This window comes from Salvelinus sp. IW2-2015, linkage group LG20, assembly GCF_002910315.2.
Source record: "Salvelinus sp. IW2-2015 linkage group LG20, ASM291031v2, whole genome shotgun sequence".
Lineage (NCBI taxonomy): Eukaryota > Metazoa > Chordata > Actinopteri > Salmoniformes > Salmonidae > Salvelinus > Salvelinus sp. IW2-2015.
Genome location: NC_036860.1, coordinates 21306237 through 21322948, shown reverse-complemented (window position 1 = coordinate 21322948; position 16712 = coordinate 21306237). Strand labels below are relative to the sequence as shown.

General features: G+C 46.6%; 1 protein-coding gene across 1 annotated transcript in view; it reads right to left on the bottom strand.

Annotated features, from left to right (window-relative positions):
* Window positions 1–1020: 1020 nt before the first annotated feature.
* LOC111980511 (RING finger protein 145) overlaps window positions 1021–16712 on the bottom strand; it is a 28303-nt gene continuing 12611 nt past the window's right edge. The window contains exons 3-11 of the mRNA XM_024011257.3: window positions 13517–13625; window positions 13074–13165; window positions 6749–6984; window positions 6355–6530; window positions 5954–6094; window positions 5583–5765; window positions 4835–4982; window positions 3849–4205; window positions 1021–3392 (exon numbers count right to left, since the gene is read on the bottom strand). Coding sequence (XP_023867025.1) covers window positions 2913–3392; window positions 3849–4205; window positions 4835–4982; window positions 5583–5765; window positions 5954–6094; window positions 6355–6530; window positions 6749–6984; window positions 13074–13165; window positions 13517–13625 — 1922 coding nt within the window. The 3' untranslated portion in view covers window positions 1021–2912. The remainder of the gene's footprint in view (window positions 3393–3848; window positions 4206–4834; window positions 4983–5582; window positions 5766–5953; window positions 6095–6354; window positions 6531–6748; window positions 6985–13073; window positions 13166–13516; window positions 13626–16712) is intronic.

Here is a 16712-nt window from a genome sequence, read left to right as displayed (position 1 = left end):
TGAGACAAAACCGCGACTGGTCAGTGAAGAGCACTTTTTGCAAGTTCTGTCTGGTCCAGCGACGGTGGGTTTGTGCCCATAGGCAACATTGTTGCCAGTGATGTCTGGTGAGGACCTGCCTTACAACAGGCCTACAAGCCCTCAGTCTAGCCTCTCTCAGCCTATTGCGGAGTCTGAGCACTGCTGGAAGGATTGTGCGTTCCTGGTGTAACTCGGGCAGTTGCTGTTGCCATCCTGTACCTGTCCCGCAAATGTGATGCTAGGATGTACCGATCCTGTGCAGGTGTTGTTACAAGTGGTCTGCCACTGAGAGGAGAGGATGATCAGCTGTCCATCCTGTAGCGCCGTCTTAGGCTTCTCACAGTACGGACATTGCAATTTATTGCCCTGGCCACATCTGCAGTCCTCATGCCTCCTTGCAGCATGCCTAAGGCACGTTCACGCAGATGAGCAGGGACCCTGGGCATCTTTATTTTGGTGTTTTTCAGAGTCAGTAGAAAGGCCTCTTTAGTGTCCTAAGTTTTCATAACTGTGACCTTAATTGCCTACCGTCAATAAGCTGTTAGCGTCATTCATTAATTAATTGTTCATTAATTGTTTATGGTTCATTGAACAAGCATGGGAAACAGTGTTTTTAAACCCTTTACAATGAAGATCTGTGAAGTTATTTGGGATTTTTACAATTTATCTTTGAAAGACATGGTCCTGAAAAAGGGACGTTTCTTTTTTTGCTGAGTTAAACATATATATTTATTTATTTATTTTGTGGGTGAGTGCCAGGATGGAGGTGCAGCGACTTCAACACAGCGCACCCTATCAGTCATCTAGTGTATATATAAATGATTGGTTCCAGCTAGTCTCGAGCCAGACTGCTTACTTCCGCAATCATTGAGGTCTAGCTATGCAAGACTAGGTTCCAGCCACGATAGTGCTTGTCTGGTGATGTTTAAGGTTGTGGCTTATCCATCTCCATCTTTAATAATCAAACCAACAACACTAAGAGCTAGTTCAGACTGCAGGTTCAAATTGGATGGTGGAATTTATTTGACATTCAGTTTTGTACAATAAAGGCGACACCAGGCAAATTTCTCACCAAACAATACAGAAACTTGACTGGAATTCAGCATTCACAGAGCATGTCGTTTTTTTGTATAAAAAAAGAAAAGAGAAAAGACAAAAAACTATCAAAACAGAATTAAATTGTAGGTCTTCAACACAAAGAAACAAAATCCCAAACAGGAAAGCATTTCAAATGCTAAAAGAAGTCCTCTTCAAATGTCAATATCATGATGTATGTAAAATACTATTCACACTCTTAGCCGCTTCTCACAATTTACCTTCAAGAAAATGTGCTAAAGCCACCAACTCGCTACAAATTAATTCAAATGGAGCATTTACAAGTTTGATCATACATAACATGTATTCATTCTCAAAACTGTAACAAATGCCCAAAAAATACTGTTGAAGGTAAATTCAGTGCTGACACCTCTCTCAATCTGTGATCTTCAACCCTTCACACTTATACCTACAGAGGGCACTGACGTGTTCACAAAAGCCTCAGATCACTTCATATTGGGCGGTGCAGCTTTAACACTGTATGGCAGGCATATCAAAAAGTCATTTTCATATAATATATGAACGGTTATATACACACACACATTTATAGGTCTTTCCTCGTACAAACCAAAAATATTTAGTACCTGACAAAAAAAACTACTTTGGAACGTCGCTATAAATGACATTAGTGCAAATGTCATAACACGTGGGCTACATATCATGAAAATAAAGGTTCCTACAGCTACCAGATGGTGACAGCGTGCAAGCCTAAGCGTGCGTATGAAGCTTCTACATCAAGTGCTCTGTCTGTTCTCTTCAGTATATGAATGTCAACCACACATCCCGGTGAGTGTTTGTGTCTCCGACCTACACGACGCCCTTTCCCACCCTGAGCCCTTACTTCGAATGGTTGTTGTGTAACCGATCATCAAGCAGAACAAGGTGAGGGAGGGTGGGCCACAAGAGGGTCGGCGAGGCCCAACCAGGGTCGGAAGGAGGGGAAAACACTTGGGAGTGGCAAAATAGTGAGCTAACGTTAGTGACCTAAAGAGGGGAAAAGGTGTGTGAAACATGTTGAATGAGAGTTAATGAAATCTCAAATGTTATATTTTGACTGTGTTTTGTCTTACGCTAGATAGATGTACAGTATAATGACAGTCAACTGCCAAATAGATGCATTTTGTTGTTCATCTAATTCAGTGGCCTTGTTGTTAGTGCCCGCCCTGAGATTGGAAGGTTGTGAGTTCGATCCCCGGCCCGAGTCATACACTAAAGATAAAAAAAAATGGGACACCAATGAGTCTCTGCTTGGCACTCAAGAGTTTAAAAGATCGATTGAGTGTAAATCCCTGCGATAGACTAGCGTCCTGTCCAGGGGGTGTACCTGTGCATCAACCTGCCTCACGCTACAGAAACAGGAGATAGGCTCCTGCTCCTATGAGCCGTTCCGGCTAGCACAAGCCAAGGCTCATGCAAGGCTACTTACTTATTTTGATGCTAAGTGAGAGAAATCGATGCAGATTTCTCAGTGAAATTATATGGAGGTTCAGTATGGCACCACTCAAGTCTGCGTCAGACTTCATACCTGGAATCCTATAGGATTAATAACCATGAAATGTACTTGAATGAAATTAATTAACCATGAAATGAAGTAAGCATGAAATGTTAATGAATGACGTTTAAGACCATACTTTAAGTAACAGGCAACAAATAGATGAGTTTGTTAAGGGGAAGGTGTTGGATAGTGGCAATAGGGAAAGTCCAACAGTTAACCTGTCATGGCGAAGTCGTACGTATTAGCCACTTGAGGATGAATAGTCTTTAGCTGTGTGTGAGGAGGCGTGCATGAGCGAGGCTCAGAGGCAGCAGGGGCTGGCAGACCGTTGTAGTTCTAACTGGAGGTCAGCTGCACATGCTGTGGAAGATGTTGCTTCAGGGCAGGAGGCAGACTGCTGGGGCTGGCGATGCCTGAGACATGACTCCCCTGAGCCCTGTGACGGACCTGCCTCCTCTGCCTGGCCCTCAGGCTCTGGGTCAGGGTTAGCATGGGAGGAAGAGGATCTGGCTTGGCTCTCTTCAACAGGAACACCGTTCTGAGTCACCGTTTCGTTCCCTTCAGCCACACTGGCCACTGGCTCTCCTTGCCCAGCCTCTGCTGGGTTGGGATTGGCTGGAAGAATGTCCTGGGCGGGTGCAGCGGTGGCATTGGTGGGCTGTGATTGGCTCTTCAGCTGTTTGTGGCAGAGGGGGCAGGTCTCCTGTACGTAGAGCCACTTCTTGAGGCAGCCAGCGTGGAAGAAGTGACTGCAGGGGGTGATGACGGCAGACTTCATGTCCTGGAAAGGGAGACAGAATACTGGTTAACTACCGAAGGACTACGGACAACCACAGAAGAGTCTGCTACAATGCCTGATGATGCTTTTCTGATAAGTGGAAGTATATCACAGTACACATCCTTATTCAAACTAAACTATCATTTTTCTTTTTAATGTTTAGGTAACTTTCCCAAAATTCCCAGGTTTTCCAAAAAAACTTGCGGATTGCGGAATCAGCAAAAAATCTGGAATACCTCAACCAGGATTTCTGGAAAACCTGGGAATTTTGAGGAAGTTACCAGAATTTTACAACCCTAGTCAGAACCCATGTCATATCCCCTCTAGACGCATTGTCCCCTTCATACCAGAAGAGGGCTATAAAACACATTTATCAGAACAATAATGGTGCCCTCTCAAACAGCATGCACTCACACTTTTCTTCATGTACACACACCGGACACACACACACTCCGTCACCTGATAGCAGATAGCACAGATGTCATTGTACTGCTCCAGCTGCAGGTCGGAAGCGGTGGGCAGGCTCTTGATCTTGTTGACGGCGTCTCGGCGCATCAGGAAGCTCTGCCAGCCCAGCTGGGCACGCAGCCACACGTTGTAGTAGGAGTGGATGAAGATGATGGTGGAGCCCATCACCGTCCACTCCCCGAACACCGTCTCAGACACGCCGTAGGCCACCACCACGAGCGCCACCAGGAACTCCAGCAGCCGGTAGGTCCCGTTCACGTAGTAGATCACGTCGTCCATGTTCTGTACGGGCTCCTTACGGACCTCCTCCACCATGAACAGGATGTAGATTAGCAGGGTGCCCAGCACCTAGGGGAGAAGGACATTGAGTGTGGGTGCTTCGTTTCACTTGTTTTGACACTAGAAGTCACTCTCACGTTGGGGCAAGCAGTTGGGGGTCAAGGGTTAGGATCACAGGTAATATATAGAACAAAAGTAGTAAGGTCTGCGGCCTTCCTTTTTTCTATCAGAGATAGTCAACGCACCGGAATCTTCTAAAGGTTAACGCACCAGAACCACATTTTAACAAAATAATGTTGCTGGAATGCTGATCTTATCGGTTTCTACTACAGAAACCGTTTCAGAACAATCTGAGATGGTGGGTTGCTGAAACCTCACAGGGTTTTCCATATTTCACAGGGAATATATACTCACAGGTGGCCAGGGAATAGCAGGCACAGATACGGGAGCTTACAGTCCTTACCGTGCCCGTCACATCACCATCACGGACCTGTGCAATATATCTCAGCACTAACGGAAAAGCCATCTACCTTACATATGAAACATTGTTGATGTGTTCTTATGTCATTACTGCAAACAAACGGACAAAGGATCCAGTGTACCAGTGGCTAAAAGGAACTCTTGAATTGGACAGACTACAGCGTGTGTGTGTGTATGGGTGTGTCCATGGCGACAGAGCTTAAGGTGTGTGTGTGTACCTGCAGGGAGGTGAGGATGCTGGAGGAGATGATGATGAGGAGCCAGAAGTCCATGTGGAAGAACTGGCAGATCATGTAGGCCATGTAGGCTGGGAAGACCAGCAGGAACAGGCACAGGCTCACGGCCCGGAAGTGCTTCCACAGGCTCCTGAACAGAGCGACAACCGACAGAGCTTTTACTAGGACAACACCTCTTAGTAAAGTTGTGTTGAACTGAATCATGTAGTTGTGGCATTTTGGACGGACTTCCATGTGAAAGCGAGGCCTTCTCTGATCTTTTCATTCTTGCGGATGTGGATGACACTATGGGCCCTGGATAGGCTTGGGCGATATACCGTATGTCACTTTCAATACCGTTTGATTTTCAATACCCTCGCGGGGGCTGCATGCTGCGCCACTGCTTATGAGTTATAAGAAATCAATGTATATTCAGCTCAGGTCTTCAGCTATGCATTTGGTTTGCTAACTTGCTAGTTGAGTGGCTAGATCAAGCTTCTTGGTTACAGCAGAGACATTCAATCCCCTCCTGGATGAAGATCCCTGTTGCCTAAATTGTTTTGTACTTATTTTTGTAAAATATACTGTAGATATTTTAAAAAGTAATAGCGCCTCTTGTGTGCGTATTTGGTAATACCGTATACCCCGGTATGGTACAGAAACTAAATGACCTTATGAATCTGGACACCGCACAACCCTAGGCCCTGGTCAAAGTAGTGAGACATTTCCAACTCAGCCTGGAGTGTCTTACTTGTCCCGTGAGGCCCCCAGAGCCAGTACGATAGGGTCAGCTATCTCCAGCATGGACTGCAGGATGGAGGCCACCACGATGAAGAGGATGATACTGAGGAGGAAGGCTCGGTGGATGACCTGCAGCTCAATCAGACCCGTCTGCACAGCCAGGATCAGTAGCGTGATGCCCTCCGTCATTCCCCTGAGATGGCGAGAGACAGAGCGGGGGGGAAAAAAGAGAGAGAGATTCATAAATAATGTGGTGATTTCAGTCAAAAAAAATTAAATAAAAAAAGATTCCTGATTGTTCAAGCTATGGGTCAAATAACACACTTACCGGGCATAAACACACAACATAAAATGGGCTGAATGAGAATGCGGCTGACTGACCGATGCATGGTGTTGTCATTCATGAAGGCCCGGTAGCCCTGCAGGTAGAACTTGCAGAGGGTGAGGACGCCCAGCGCCACAAAGGACACGGTGAAGACCAGGCCCAGCAGGGAGTAGGGGGTGCTGCAGCACTCTGCAATACTGAGGGGACAGTAAGAAAACTCACTAAACCAATTCAGAGATCATGTATGTATTTGTAATAGATGGCACGTCACATTCTCTTTGATTACGACAAACAGACATAATAAAGGACTGAAATTGTAGAACGTCAGATGAAATAATGTTGTGTTGTGCAAAAGTTCCGGCAAAACAGATCGAATTGAGGTTTCCAACTTCTCGGGATTCCACGAGAGAAGGGAAAAAAGGTTTCTAGTGTTCTAGGAAGCAGTGCCCTGTCTCACCTGGTGAGGAAGAGGAAGAGCAACCTCTCTCTGGAGGTGGGCTTGTCGCGACTACTGAAGTAAGTGTAGATCTGCAGGGCAAACAGCACCAGCCAGAAGCACATGAAGAGGACGGGCAGAACCAGCTGGTTCCACAGGGACATCCCCAGAGCCAGCAGCCCATACACCTCCACCACCTGGGCACAGGAGGACATGGAACAGAGGATGCCACAGATATTGTTAGCTATGAGAAATAAAAACACAGAGACAGCAGCAAACTGATAGATTTACAGTCTTATGTGTGAAAGAAAAGTGACAATCAGGTGGTAGAGTAGTCATTGAATCTCCTCCAGTCTAGAGCCAGCAGACACTTAGCTGGCGTGGAAATAATTCAGTGCCACGCAGACTATTTTACCTGCACCAGCTCCCTGTAGGCGGTCTTGGCCAGGTTGTAGGGCACCAGCAGGTTGGAGGCCAGGAAATAGATGACTTCGAGGCCCGTGAAGATCATGGCGAAGCGGTTGATGAACACGATGGTCTCCAGGGGGACCAGGCAGAGGCGCGCCACCAGGGGGAGCAGGTGAGCAGAGAACAGCCAGATCCTCTTGGTCTGCATGACGCAGGAGCACAGGGTGCATACCACCAGCTGAGCTGGAGAGAGAGGCGGGGACACAGGAGGGACGGGGTTAACACACTGCAGGTGAACGCCCAGTCTATAGGAACACACACCGTATCTGAACTGTGTAGTAACATGAAACAGCTGAATCTTAAAGGGCGAGTGTTCCAAGATGTGACATGCGAAGTCAAAATGTGCGACGCCCTCAAGGACAAATAAGGGCAAAAAAAAGGCACCTCAAGAATTCATTGAGGCCCGGAGCACGTGCGTCTTTACCGCTACCGTGCCCCAAGTTAACTCTGACGATACAGTGCTAAAGCATGTGACTGCACTAGAAAGCTAAGAGACTCGTCATAACACCAGAGAGAAATGAGAGATGGAATGAGACATAGTGAAGCCATAACGTCAGATCCAGTCTGTCTCCAGGAGCTGGAGTGTGACATCCCTGAGGCTGGTGACGACAGCACGGAGAGGCAGCATGTTCCCTAACACTCTAGGGACTAGGCCAAGAGGTCCCTGCCTACTGCTCTCCTGTGTTACTGGGAAAACACGAACCCTCATTGTGACCCGCCTGCAGAGCGTGCGTGAAGATTCGAGTGTCCCTAGAAAGCAACTGTGCAATACAGCAGTCAGAACTCATGGCTGAATGTGCATCGAGAGTAGCCTTACCCAAACACTTGGCTATCAGACAGCTTATCCCACTTGTCTTTCAGAGAAAAGTAACAAGTACTTATGTGATTGAACCTAAAAAGGCCAAAGTTCAAACAACTGTCCCAAGCCAAGTCAGCACACCGTGCCAAAGGGAATCATCGATCCTTTCCCTAACATTTTACAAAGAGGGAGGGACTGGTTACTTAAAGTGGCACACCAGTCTCATTTTCACCCCATTTAAACACCTGATTTACTTAACACACACATCCCACCCCCAGGTGGTGAAGGTAGGAAACAACATCTCCAACTTCGCTGACCCTCAATACTGGGGCCCAACAAGGGTGTGTGCTCACCCCCCTCCTGTACTCCCTGTTCACACACGACTGCGTGGCCACGCACTCCTCCAACTCAATCGTCAAGTTTGCAGACGACACAACAGTAGTGGGCTTGATTATCAACAACGACTAGACAGCCTAAAGAGAGGTGAGGGCACTCGGAGTGTGGTGTCAACAAAACAACCTCTCACTCAACGTCAACAAAACAAAGGAGATGATCGTGGACTTCAGGAAACAGCAGAGAGAGCACACCCCTATCCACATTGAAGGGCCAGCAGTGGTGAAGGCGTAACAGCGCTGTGGACCTATGGAGGCTGAAGAAATTTGGCTTGTCACCCAAAACCCTGACAAACTTTTACAGATGCACAATCGAGAGCATCCTGTCGGGCTGTATCACAGCCTGGTACGGCAACTGCACCGCCCTCAACCGCAAGACTCTCCAGAGGGTGGTGCGGTCTGCACAACGCATCACCAGGGGCAAACTATCTGCCCTCCATGACACGTACAGCACCCGATGTCACAGGAAGGCCAAAAAGATCATCAAGGACATTAACCACCCGAGCCACTGCCTGTTCACACCGCTATCACCCAGAAGGCGAGGTCAGTACAGGTGCATCAAAGCTGTGACCGAGAGACTGAAAAACAGCTTCTATCTGAAGGCCATCAGACTGCTAAACAGCAATCACGAACTCAGAGAGGCTGCTGCCTACATTGAGACCCAATCACTGGCCACTTTAATAAATGGATCACTAGTCACTTTATACAATGCACTCTAAATAATGCCACTTTAATAACGTTTACATATCTTAAATTACTCATATATGTATATACTGTATTTTATACCATCTATTGCACCTTGCCTATGCCGCTCGGCCATCGCTCGTCCATATACTTACATGTACATATTCTCATTCACCTCTTTTAGATTTGTGTGCATTAGGTAGTTGTTGGGGAACTGTTAGATTACTTGTTAGATATTACTGCACTGTCGGAACTAGAAGCACAAGCATTTCACCACACTCACATAAACATCTGCTAACCATGTGTATGTGACAAATAAAATTTGATTTCAATAGGTGGTCCAGGTAAGTAATGACATAACACAAGTGGGGGGGGAATTTCCTCTTTTGTTCTCTATTGCTCCTCTATCGTTCCTGAAGCAAGGGGGGAGGCCGATGACATCACGGATCGCCATGAAGCTTGCAATGGTGTCTAAAAACACAATATTGTTACTAACTTTATTTTCTTGAGTATGTGTACTTTATATCACTTTTCAACAGTAAAAGTAATAACATAAAATCCCTGGAGGACATCTAAGTGTGCTGCTGTTTTCAACTGGTCAAAGTAGCAGTGTTGAGTAACAGAGAAGGATGAATCTTCTCAGCATCAGAAACAGACCAATGCGTAACTGCCAGTCATTTCACAGGAAGGCTTCCTATTCATGATGACACTCATTTCTCGCTTCTTCCCCTTTTGGGCTTTCAGGTTTTCACTGAGCTCTGAAGCTAACACTATTGTGGGCCGGCTGTATTTTCAGAAGAGGCAGAACCCACACCCCGGTAACATAAAACCTGACAAGACACTAGTCGCACTACAGAACACCTGACACTCTTACGACAAGCAGCACAACAAGAAATACGTCAATGAGTGAGCAAGAACGAGAAAGCACGAGGAAAGACAGATGCCTGCCTGAGTTGTGAGCGCTCCCTTTGTACTGGAGACTGTGGCCACTCACACTCTCACTCTGTGGAAGCACCTTTGGCAGCGAGAGAGAGCGAGGAGCTCTGCGGCAAACGGCACCTCAGATCGTCAGATTATACAGCACCCACTGCCAACCCCCTGAACTCTCCTCCCCTCTCTCCTCAGCCGCCTACCTTCTGCCTGACAGGATGAAGCAAAGGAACACGGCCTTTCCCTTTGTCTGAAAAGGTTCTAGGGCAAATGAAACTAGCTCGAACACTCAGAAGACCGGTAGATTTGTACAATGGCCAGACAGGGGGAAAAAAAACAGCAGACTCAGAGACAAAGATAGGCGTCGGATTGATAAAAGGACGCAGAAGAAAATAGAAGGATGTCGAAGAAAATATATATGAAATAATGTGAGTGATGGAAGTGCACAATCACCGTGTTATCGAGTAAAAGCAGACTTTAGGGCGACTACAAAGAGACTCGTAGATTCTCAGAAAGTGGGGTAAGAGAAGTGTGGGGGTGTAAGAGGCTGGTACGAGACCTGTGAGACTGTGGCCCAGCGGGACTGTTTAGTGAGTTAACTATGAGGTTGGTAGTGAAGGTGGGACTGTGTTTAGTTACAGTGCCTTCAGAAAGTACTCATACCCCTTGACGTATTCCACATTTTGTTGTCTTGCAGCCTGAATTCAAAATGGATAAAATGTATTATTTTCTCACCTATCTACACACAATACCCCATAATGACAAAGTGAAAAATATGTTTTTAGTAATTGTAGCTAATTAATTGAATATGAAATACAGAAATCTCATTTACAGAAGTATTCACACCCCTGAGTTAATACTAAGTAGAAGCACCTGTGGCAGCGATTATAGCTGATTCTTTATGGGTAATTATATAAGAGCTTTCCACACCTGGATTGTGCAAAATTTGCATTCGATTTTTTTCACAATTCTTCAAGCTCTGTCAAATTGGTGGTTGATCATTGCTAGACAACCATCTTCAGGTCTTGTCATATATTTTCAAGTAGATTTAAGTCAAAACTGTAACTCGGCCAGGTACATTCACTGTCTTCTTGGTAAGCAACTTCAGTGTAGATTTGGCATTGTGTTTTAGGTTGTTGTCCTGCTGAAATCTGAATGAATCTCCCAGTGTCTGGTGGAAAGCAGAACCAGATTATCCTCTAGGATTTTGCCTGTCCTTCGCTCTATTTCGTTTCTTTTTCATCCTGAAAAACTCCCCAGTCCTTAACGGTTACAAGCATACCCATAACATAATGCAGCCACCACTATGCTTGAAAATATGGCGAGTAGTACTCAGTAATGTGTTGTATTTACCACAAACATAATACTTTGTATTCAGGACAAAAAGTGAATTGCTTTGCCACATTTTTTTGCAGTATTACTTTAATGCCTTGCTGCTAACAGGATGCATGTTTTGGAATATTTTTATTCTATACAGCCTTCCTTCCTTTTCACTGTCAATTTGTTGTTTAGAATTCCCTGAGCGGTTTCCTCCTTCTACGGCAACTGAGTTAGGAATGACGCCTGCATCTTTGTAGTGAGGGACCTTACAGATAACTGCATGTGTGGGGTACAGAGATGAGATAGTCATTCAAAAATCATGTTAAACACTATTATTGCACACAGAGTGAGTCTATGCAACTTACTATGTGACTTGTTAAGGAAATATTTACTTCTGAACTTAAGGCTTGCCATAAAGGAGTTGAATACTCATACTCAAGACATTTCAGCTTTTCATATGCATTTGTAAACATTTCTAAAAGCATATTTCCACTTTGACATTATGGGGTATAGTGTTTCCCGGCCAATGACAAAAACAAACAATCTCAATTTAATCAATTTTAAATTCAGGCTGTAACAAGAAAATCTGGAAAAAGTCAAGGGGTGTGAATACTTTCTGAAGGCACTGTAGTTACCTGTGAAGGTGGGACTGTGTTTAGTTAGTTACCTGTGAGGGCGGATGCGGATTGTGTTTAAGTAGTTATCCTATGAGGGCGGTGGTGAAGGTGGACTGTGTTTAGTTAGTTACTGTGAGGGCGGTGGGACTGTGTTTAGTTAGTTACCTGTGAGGGCGGTGGTGAAAGTGGGACTGTGTTTAGTTAGTTACCTGTGAGGGCGTTGTTGAAAGTGACTGTGTTTAGTTAGTTACCTGTGAGGGCGGTGGTGAAGTGGACTGTGTTTAGTTAGTTACCTGTGAGGGCGGCGGTGAAGTGGGACTGTGTTTAGTTAGTTACCTGTGAGGCGTGAAGTGGGACTGTGTTTAGTTAGTTACCTGTGAGGGCGGTGGGACTGTGTTTAGTTAGTACCTATATGAGGGCGGTGGTGAAGGTGGGACTGTGTTTAGTTAGCTACCTATGAGGGTGGTGGGATGGACTGTGTTTAGTTAGTTACCTGTGAGGGCTGGGACTGTGTTTAGTTGTTACCTGTGAGGGCGGTGGTGAAGGTGGGACTGTGTTTAGTTAGTTACCTGTGAGGGCGGTGGGACTGTGTTTAGTTAGTTACCTATGAGGGCGGTGGTGAAGGTGGGACTGTGTTTAGTTAGCTACCTATGAGGTGGTGAAGGTGGGACTGTGTTTAGTCAGTTACCTGTGAGGGCGGTGTGAAGGTGGGACTGTGTTTAGTTAGTTACCTGTGAGGCGGTGGGACTGTGTTTAGTTATACCTATGAGGGCGGTGGTGAATGGTGGACTGTGTTTTAGTTAGCTACCTATGAGGGTGGTGGTGAAGGTGGGACTGTGTTTAGTTAGTTACCTGTGAGGGCAGTGGTGAAGGTGGGACTGTGTTAGTAGTTACCTGTGAGGGTGGTGGACTGTGTTAGTTAGTTACCTATGAGGGCGGTGGTGAAGGTGGACTGTTTAGTTAGCTACCTATGAGGGTGGTGGTAAGTGGGACTGTGTTAGTTAGTACCTGTGAGGGCGGTGGGACTGTGTTTAGTTAGTTACCTGTGAGGGCGGTGGTATGAGTGGGACTGTGTTTAGTTAGTTACCTGTGAGGGCGGTGGGGACTGTGTTTAGTTAGTTACCTGTGAGGGCGGTGGGAAGGTGGGACTGTGTTTAGTTAGTTACCTGTGAGGGCGGTGGGACTGTGTTTAGTTAGTTACCTATGAGGGCGGTGGTGAAGGTGGACTGTTTTAGTTAGCTACCTATGAGGGTGGTGGTGAAGGGGGACTGTGTTTAAGTTAGTTACCTGTGAGGGCGGTGGTGAAGGTGGGACTGTGTTTAGTTATTACCTGTGAGGGCGCGGGACTGTGTTTAGTTAGTTACCTATGAGGGCGGTGGTGAAGTGGACTGTGTTTAGTTAGCTCCTAGCTGGTGAGGGTGGTGAAGGTGGGACTGTGTTTAGTTAGTTACCTGTGAGGGCGGTGGGACTGTGTTTAGTTAGTTACCTATGAGGGCGGCGGTGAAGGTGGGACTGTGTTTAGTTAGTTACCTATGAGGGCCGTGGAGAAACGGTTCATGGACAGCGACTCCAGGTAGAGCGGTCCCTCGTACCCGGAGTCCAGCTCACTGCGGACATAATCCCTAAAACAGGAAGACAAGACAGTCAGAGCTCAGCTCTTGCAGTCCCACCTGCTGTCTTCTGTCCTCACTGGTTAAACACAGAACCATGCCTCAGAGAATTCAACAAGAGTTACGCACAATCAAGGCCAGTAGAAGCCACCAATAGTCCGGAGCCAGAATCATAATATGGTCAGAAAGTCACTACTGTAATACCGGTAACTGTTTTATGTAACAACTACAAAACAGAACTTCAAATCGCAACACTTAACGGCTTTTAAATTATCTTCCGAATACACGTATCTCCTAGCTAACAAGTAGACAGGTCAAGGATTATTTTAGCTGTAGTTCCTGTAGTGGGTGTCTCTCTCTCACCTGGAGACTTGGTGTCCGGCGAAGAGCAGCAGGGCAGTGAGCACGTACAGGTAGAGCTTCACCAGGTGCTGACGAGGCAGAGTCAGGAGCACCAGGCTGAGGATGTAACCTGACACACAGCAGAGCAGAGACGGTCAGTCGGGACAGTGAATCACAGAGGGAAGGAGAGGGGTCTGTACAGTACAACACATGGAAGTGGAACAATGCACAAACAAGGCTGTTTTTATTTGTTTTTAAAGGGACAAAAATATATGTGCCTGCTTCAGCTGCTGTCGGTTTCACACATATTAAGGAATAGTTTATTAACACGGACGTCCACTACTGGCATTCACTTCTTGAATAATCCTCAACTGTTATTCCAATCATCTCAGAGGAGTTCTATTATCAGGAGGACAGTGAAACCAATAATCCTGCCTGCCTGCCCTCCGCCATCTTGGTGGAGCGTGGCCTGCCTGGTTTAGTGGAGTCAGCAGAAAACGGTCCTAGGGAAAATCTCAATTGCATACTCCTCGCGTCCTCGCTCTCTTCACCTACTTCTCAAAACCCATTAGATGGAGGGAAAAAGTCAGAGGGCCCTCCTTTTGAGGCGGCAGCGAGGGGAGAGGATACGAGGAGTATGTCATTGAGATTCTCCCCTAGACAAAATCATCAGGCACCAAAACGCCAGGGACTCGACCTGGACCCAGCGTGCAACAGATCCACCCAGCCAATCCATCCTGGGGATTCCATTAGCAGACAGCTAACACGCCCACTCCTCTAAAGCCCTCTCCACCATCCTGCGCACAGACAGTGTGTGTGTGTGTGTGTGTGTCAAACATGCAACTTAACCTGGCCAAACAATTATTAAAGGGCAGGGAGCATGACAACAACAGTGGGGGATAGGAGGCTAGTTAGCCATTGAGGCTTGAAAGAGTGGTCAGTGGACTGAATCATTCTGGCATGACAGCAACTACACAGACAGATACTGATATGATTCTACCTCCCACGAAAACCAAAATGATTATGATCCTCTCAGTCTAAGTGCCACGGGCCCTGACTGGAGTCAGTGTTCCCAGCCAGTGGTGTGTGTGTGGCCAAGTCAGGGTGAGCCAGCCTCACTGTGACAGGCAGCCAGGGTGACAGGGACGGATTAGAGCTTTGTGTGGGCCGTTTTACCCTCCCTCTCTCCCTCCTCAGCCTGTGGCCAGCACCGGATGCTGCTTATGTAATCCTGAGAGGAGATGGACCTATATTCTGCAAGCCGGCCAGGCCGTCACGTCACTGCTGTCAATAGGCTTATCTATGAGCCTCTGTTCTGGTCTGGATGCTCAGTCACAACCATCACAAAGCAGAAAACAGAGAAGTGTGGCGGTACGACGGGAGAGGAAGCACTGCTGACGATATGCCTTGAACACAATCAGAACCAGATAAAATCTTGACTGAAAGAAGAAGTCCATACTGTAATCTTAAGAGTACAAGCTCTTACTTTACAGAGCCTGTGTTTGGTTAGTAGCCTAGTACCTTCCTTCAATGGTGAATATGATGTTTAACAATGTGCGGGGTGCTTTGGTTGGAGAGGCTCCTGCTCCCTGCTCGCAGTTGCACTCTCAGAACCCACGCCTCCGAGGGAGGGAGGCTACGGCCAGTCAGGAACACAGCCTTAGACCACTCAGTCATTGTCACCTTACGTGTGTGCTACGTTGGTACAGGCCAAAAATCTTAACAGGGCCTGAATACAAAAAGTAGAGGCCCGGCTTCCCAACAGACCCAACTCACAGGTTCCTATCCCCACCTGACAAACTCAAGTCAAGTGCTCCCCAGCCACTCCTCCAGACATGCTCACTGCTGTGGGGACATTAAGCCCTGTGTGCAGATAGTGAAAATAATGAACTGTGACTATAAAAAACACTAAAAGAAATATATATTATCCTGTGCCTGGGGCAAACTATTTCACATAAAAGTAATATGGCCGTCCTGGTGATATTGGCCTAGCTAGGCTTACTGACTCAGGAGTCCATAGGGGAGGGATAGGCCTGACAGTATCTGTATGGTGCACATAGAAAAGCCTTCCAGCCATGGTCAGGTGCAGCAATGTGTATTAACAGAGCACATCCTGTTCCTTGGCCTGCATTAGGTAAGCCAACACGGATGAGAAGAATTTGTTTAACAGCAGCGACAGCAATAAAACAGAGCCGTTAATCCACAGTCATGGGTCCCGAGCCGTTTGCTACGCAAAGTCATGCAGACAGGACAAAGAGTGGACCGGTGTGAAAGAACCATCAGTGCTGGCAGTATAAATACACTGACCCTAATCGTCCATAAGCAAAACAGTTAGAGAAAGACTACAGCAAGCGCCAAAATGACGAACACCGCTAATAAGATGAGGTAGGGCCTCATGAGATATGAAATATTTGCTGAAACCTAGAAGTACAGATAAAAGATTAGAGAATATCCTGCTCTCCCTCAGTCTGTCTCTTTCCAAGAGACACATCAGCAGCACACACACACTGAGGTTCAGTCCAGTCCACTGTTCTCTGCTGCCCAGTGTGTTCATCAGCAAATACCAGCCTCATTGTCTCACCCACCAACTTCAGCCAAGTATGCAAAGCCACTAAAAATACCACTGGTGAGGTCAAGGAAAGTTTGTACACACACAGTATACATACAAAATACGAAGTTATCAAAAAATTACAGTAAAAAAAACAAATGTAATTCCTTCCCATTGATAATTATCATACCTAGTGACTGCATTATAGTCGAGGCCTGTGAGCTGGTTATCATGGCCTGTGCCTCGTACACTCCTTTCCCCTGGGATGAGAAAGGCTTCTTTGAGGGGGGAGGGGATGACTTCTTTCTCCTACTCCCTGCACGGGCCAGCCCCCCCCCCCACACACACAGCACATTGTGCTAGCCCATCACACAGTGAGGAGACAGCCTTTAGCCTGCCTAAATAAGTGTCACAGTAACCAAGCTGGCTGCTTTTCCCGCACGGACCACACTATCCGTCTGCCTACTACACAATTACCCACCAGCCTGACCAGCTGATAACATGACCCCCCATGCCTAGTAAAGTACACACAATGGCAAACCACAAAACAGTATACAATTCATGCATGGTATTGGTTAACTTCTTTGGGCTAGGGGGCAGTATTTTGACATCCGGATGAAAAGCGTGCCCAGAGTAAACTGCCTGTTACTCAGTCCCAGAAGCTATGAT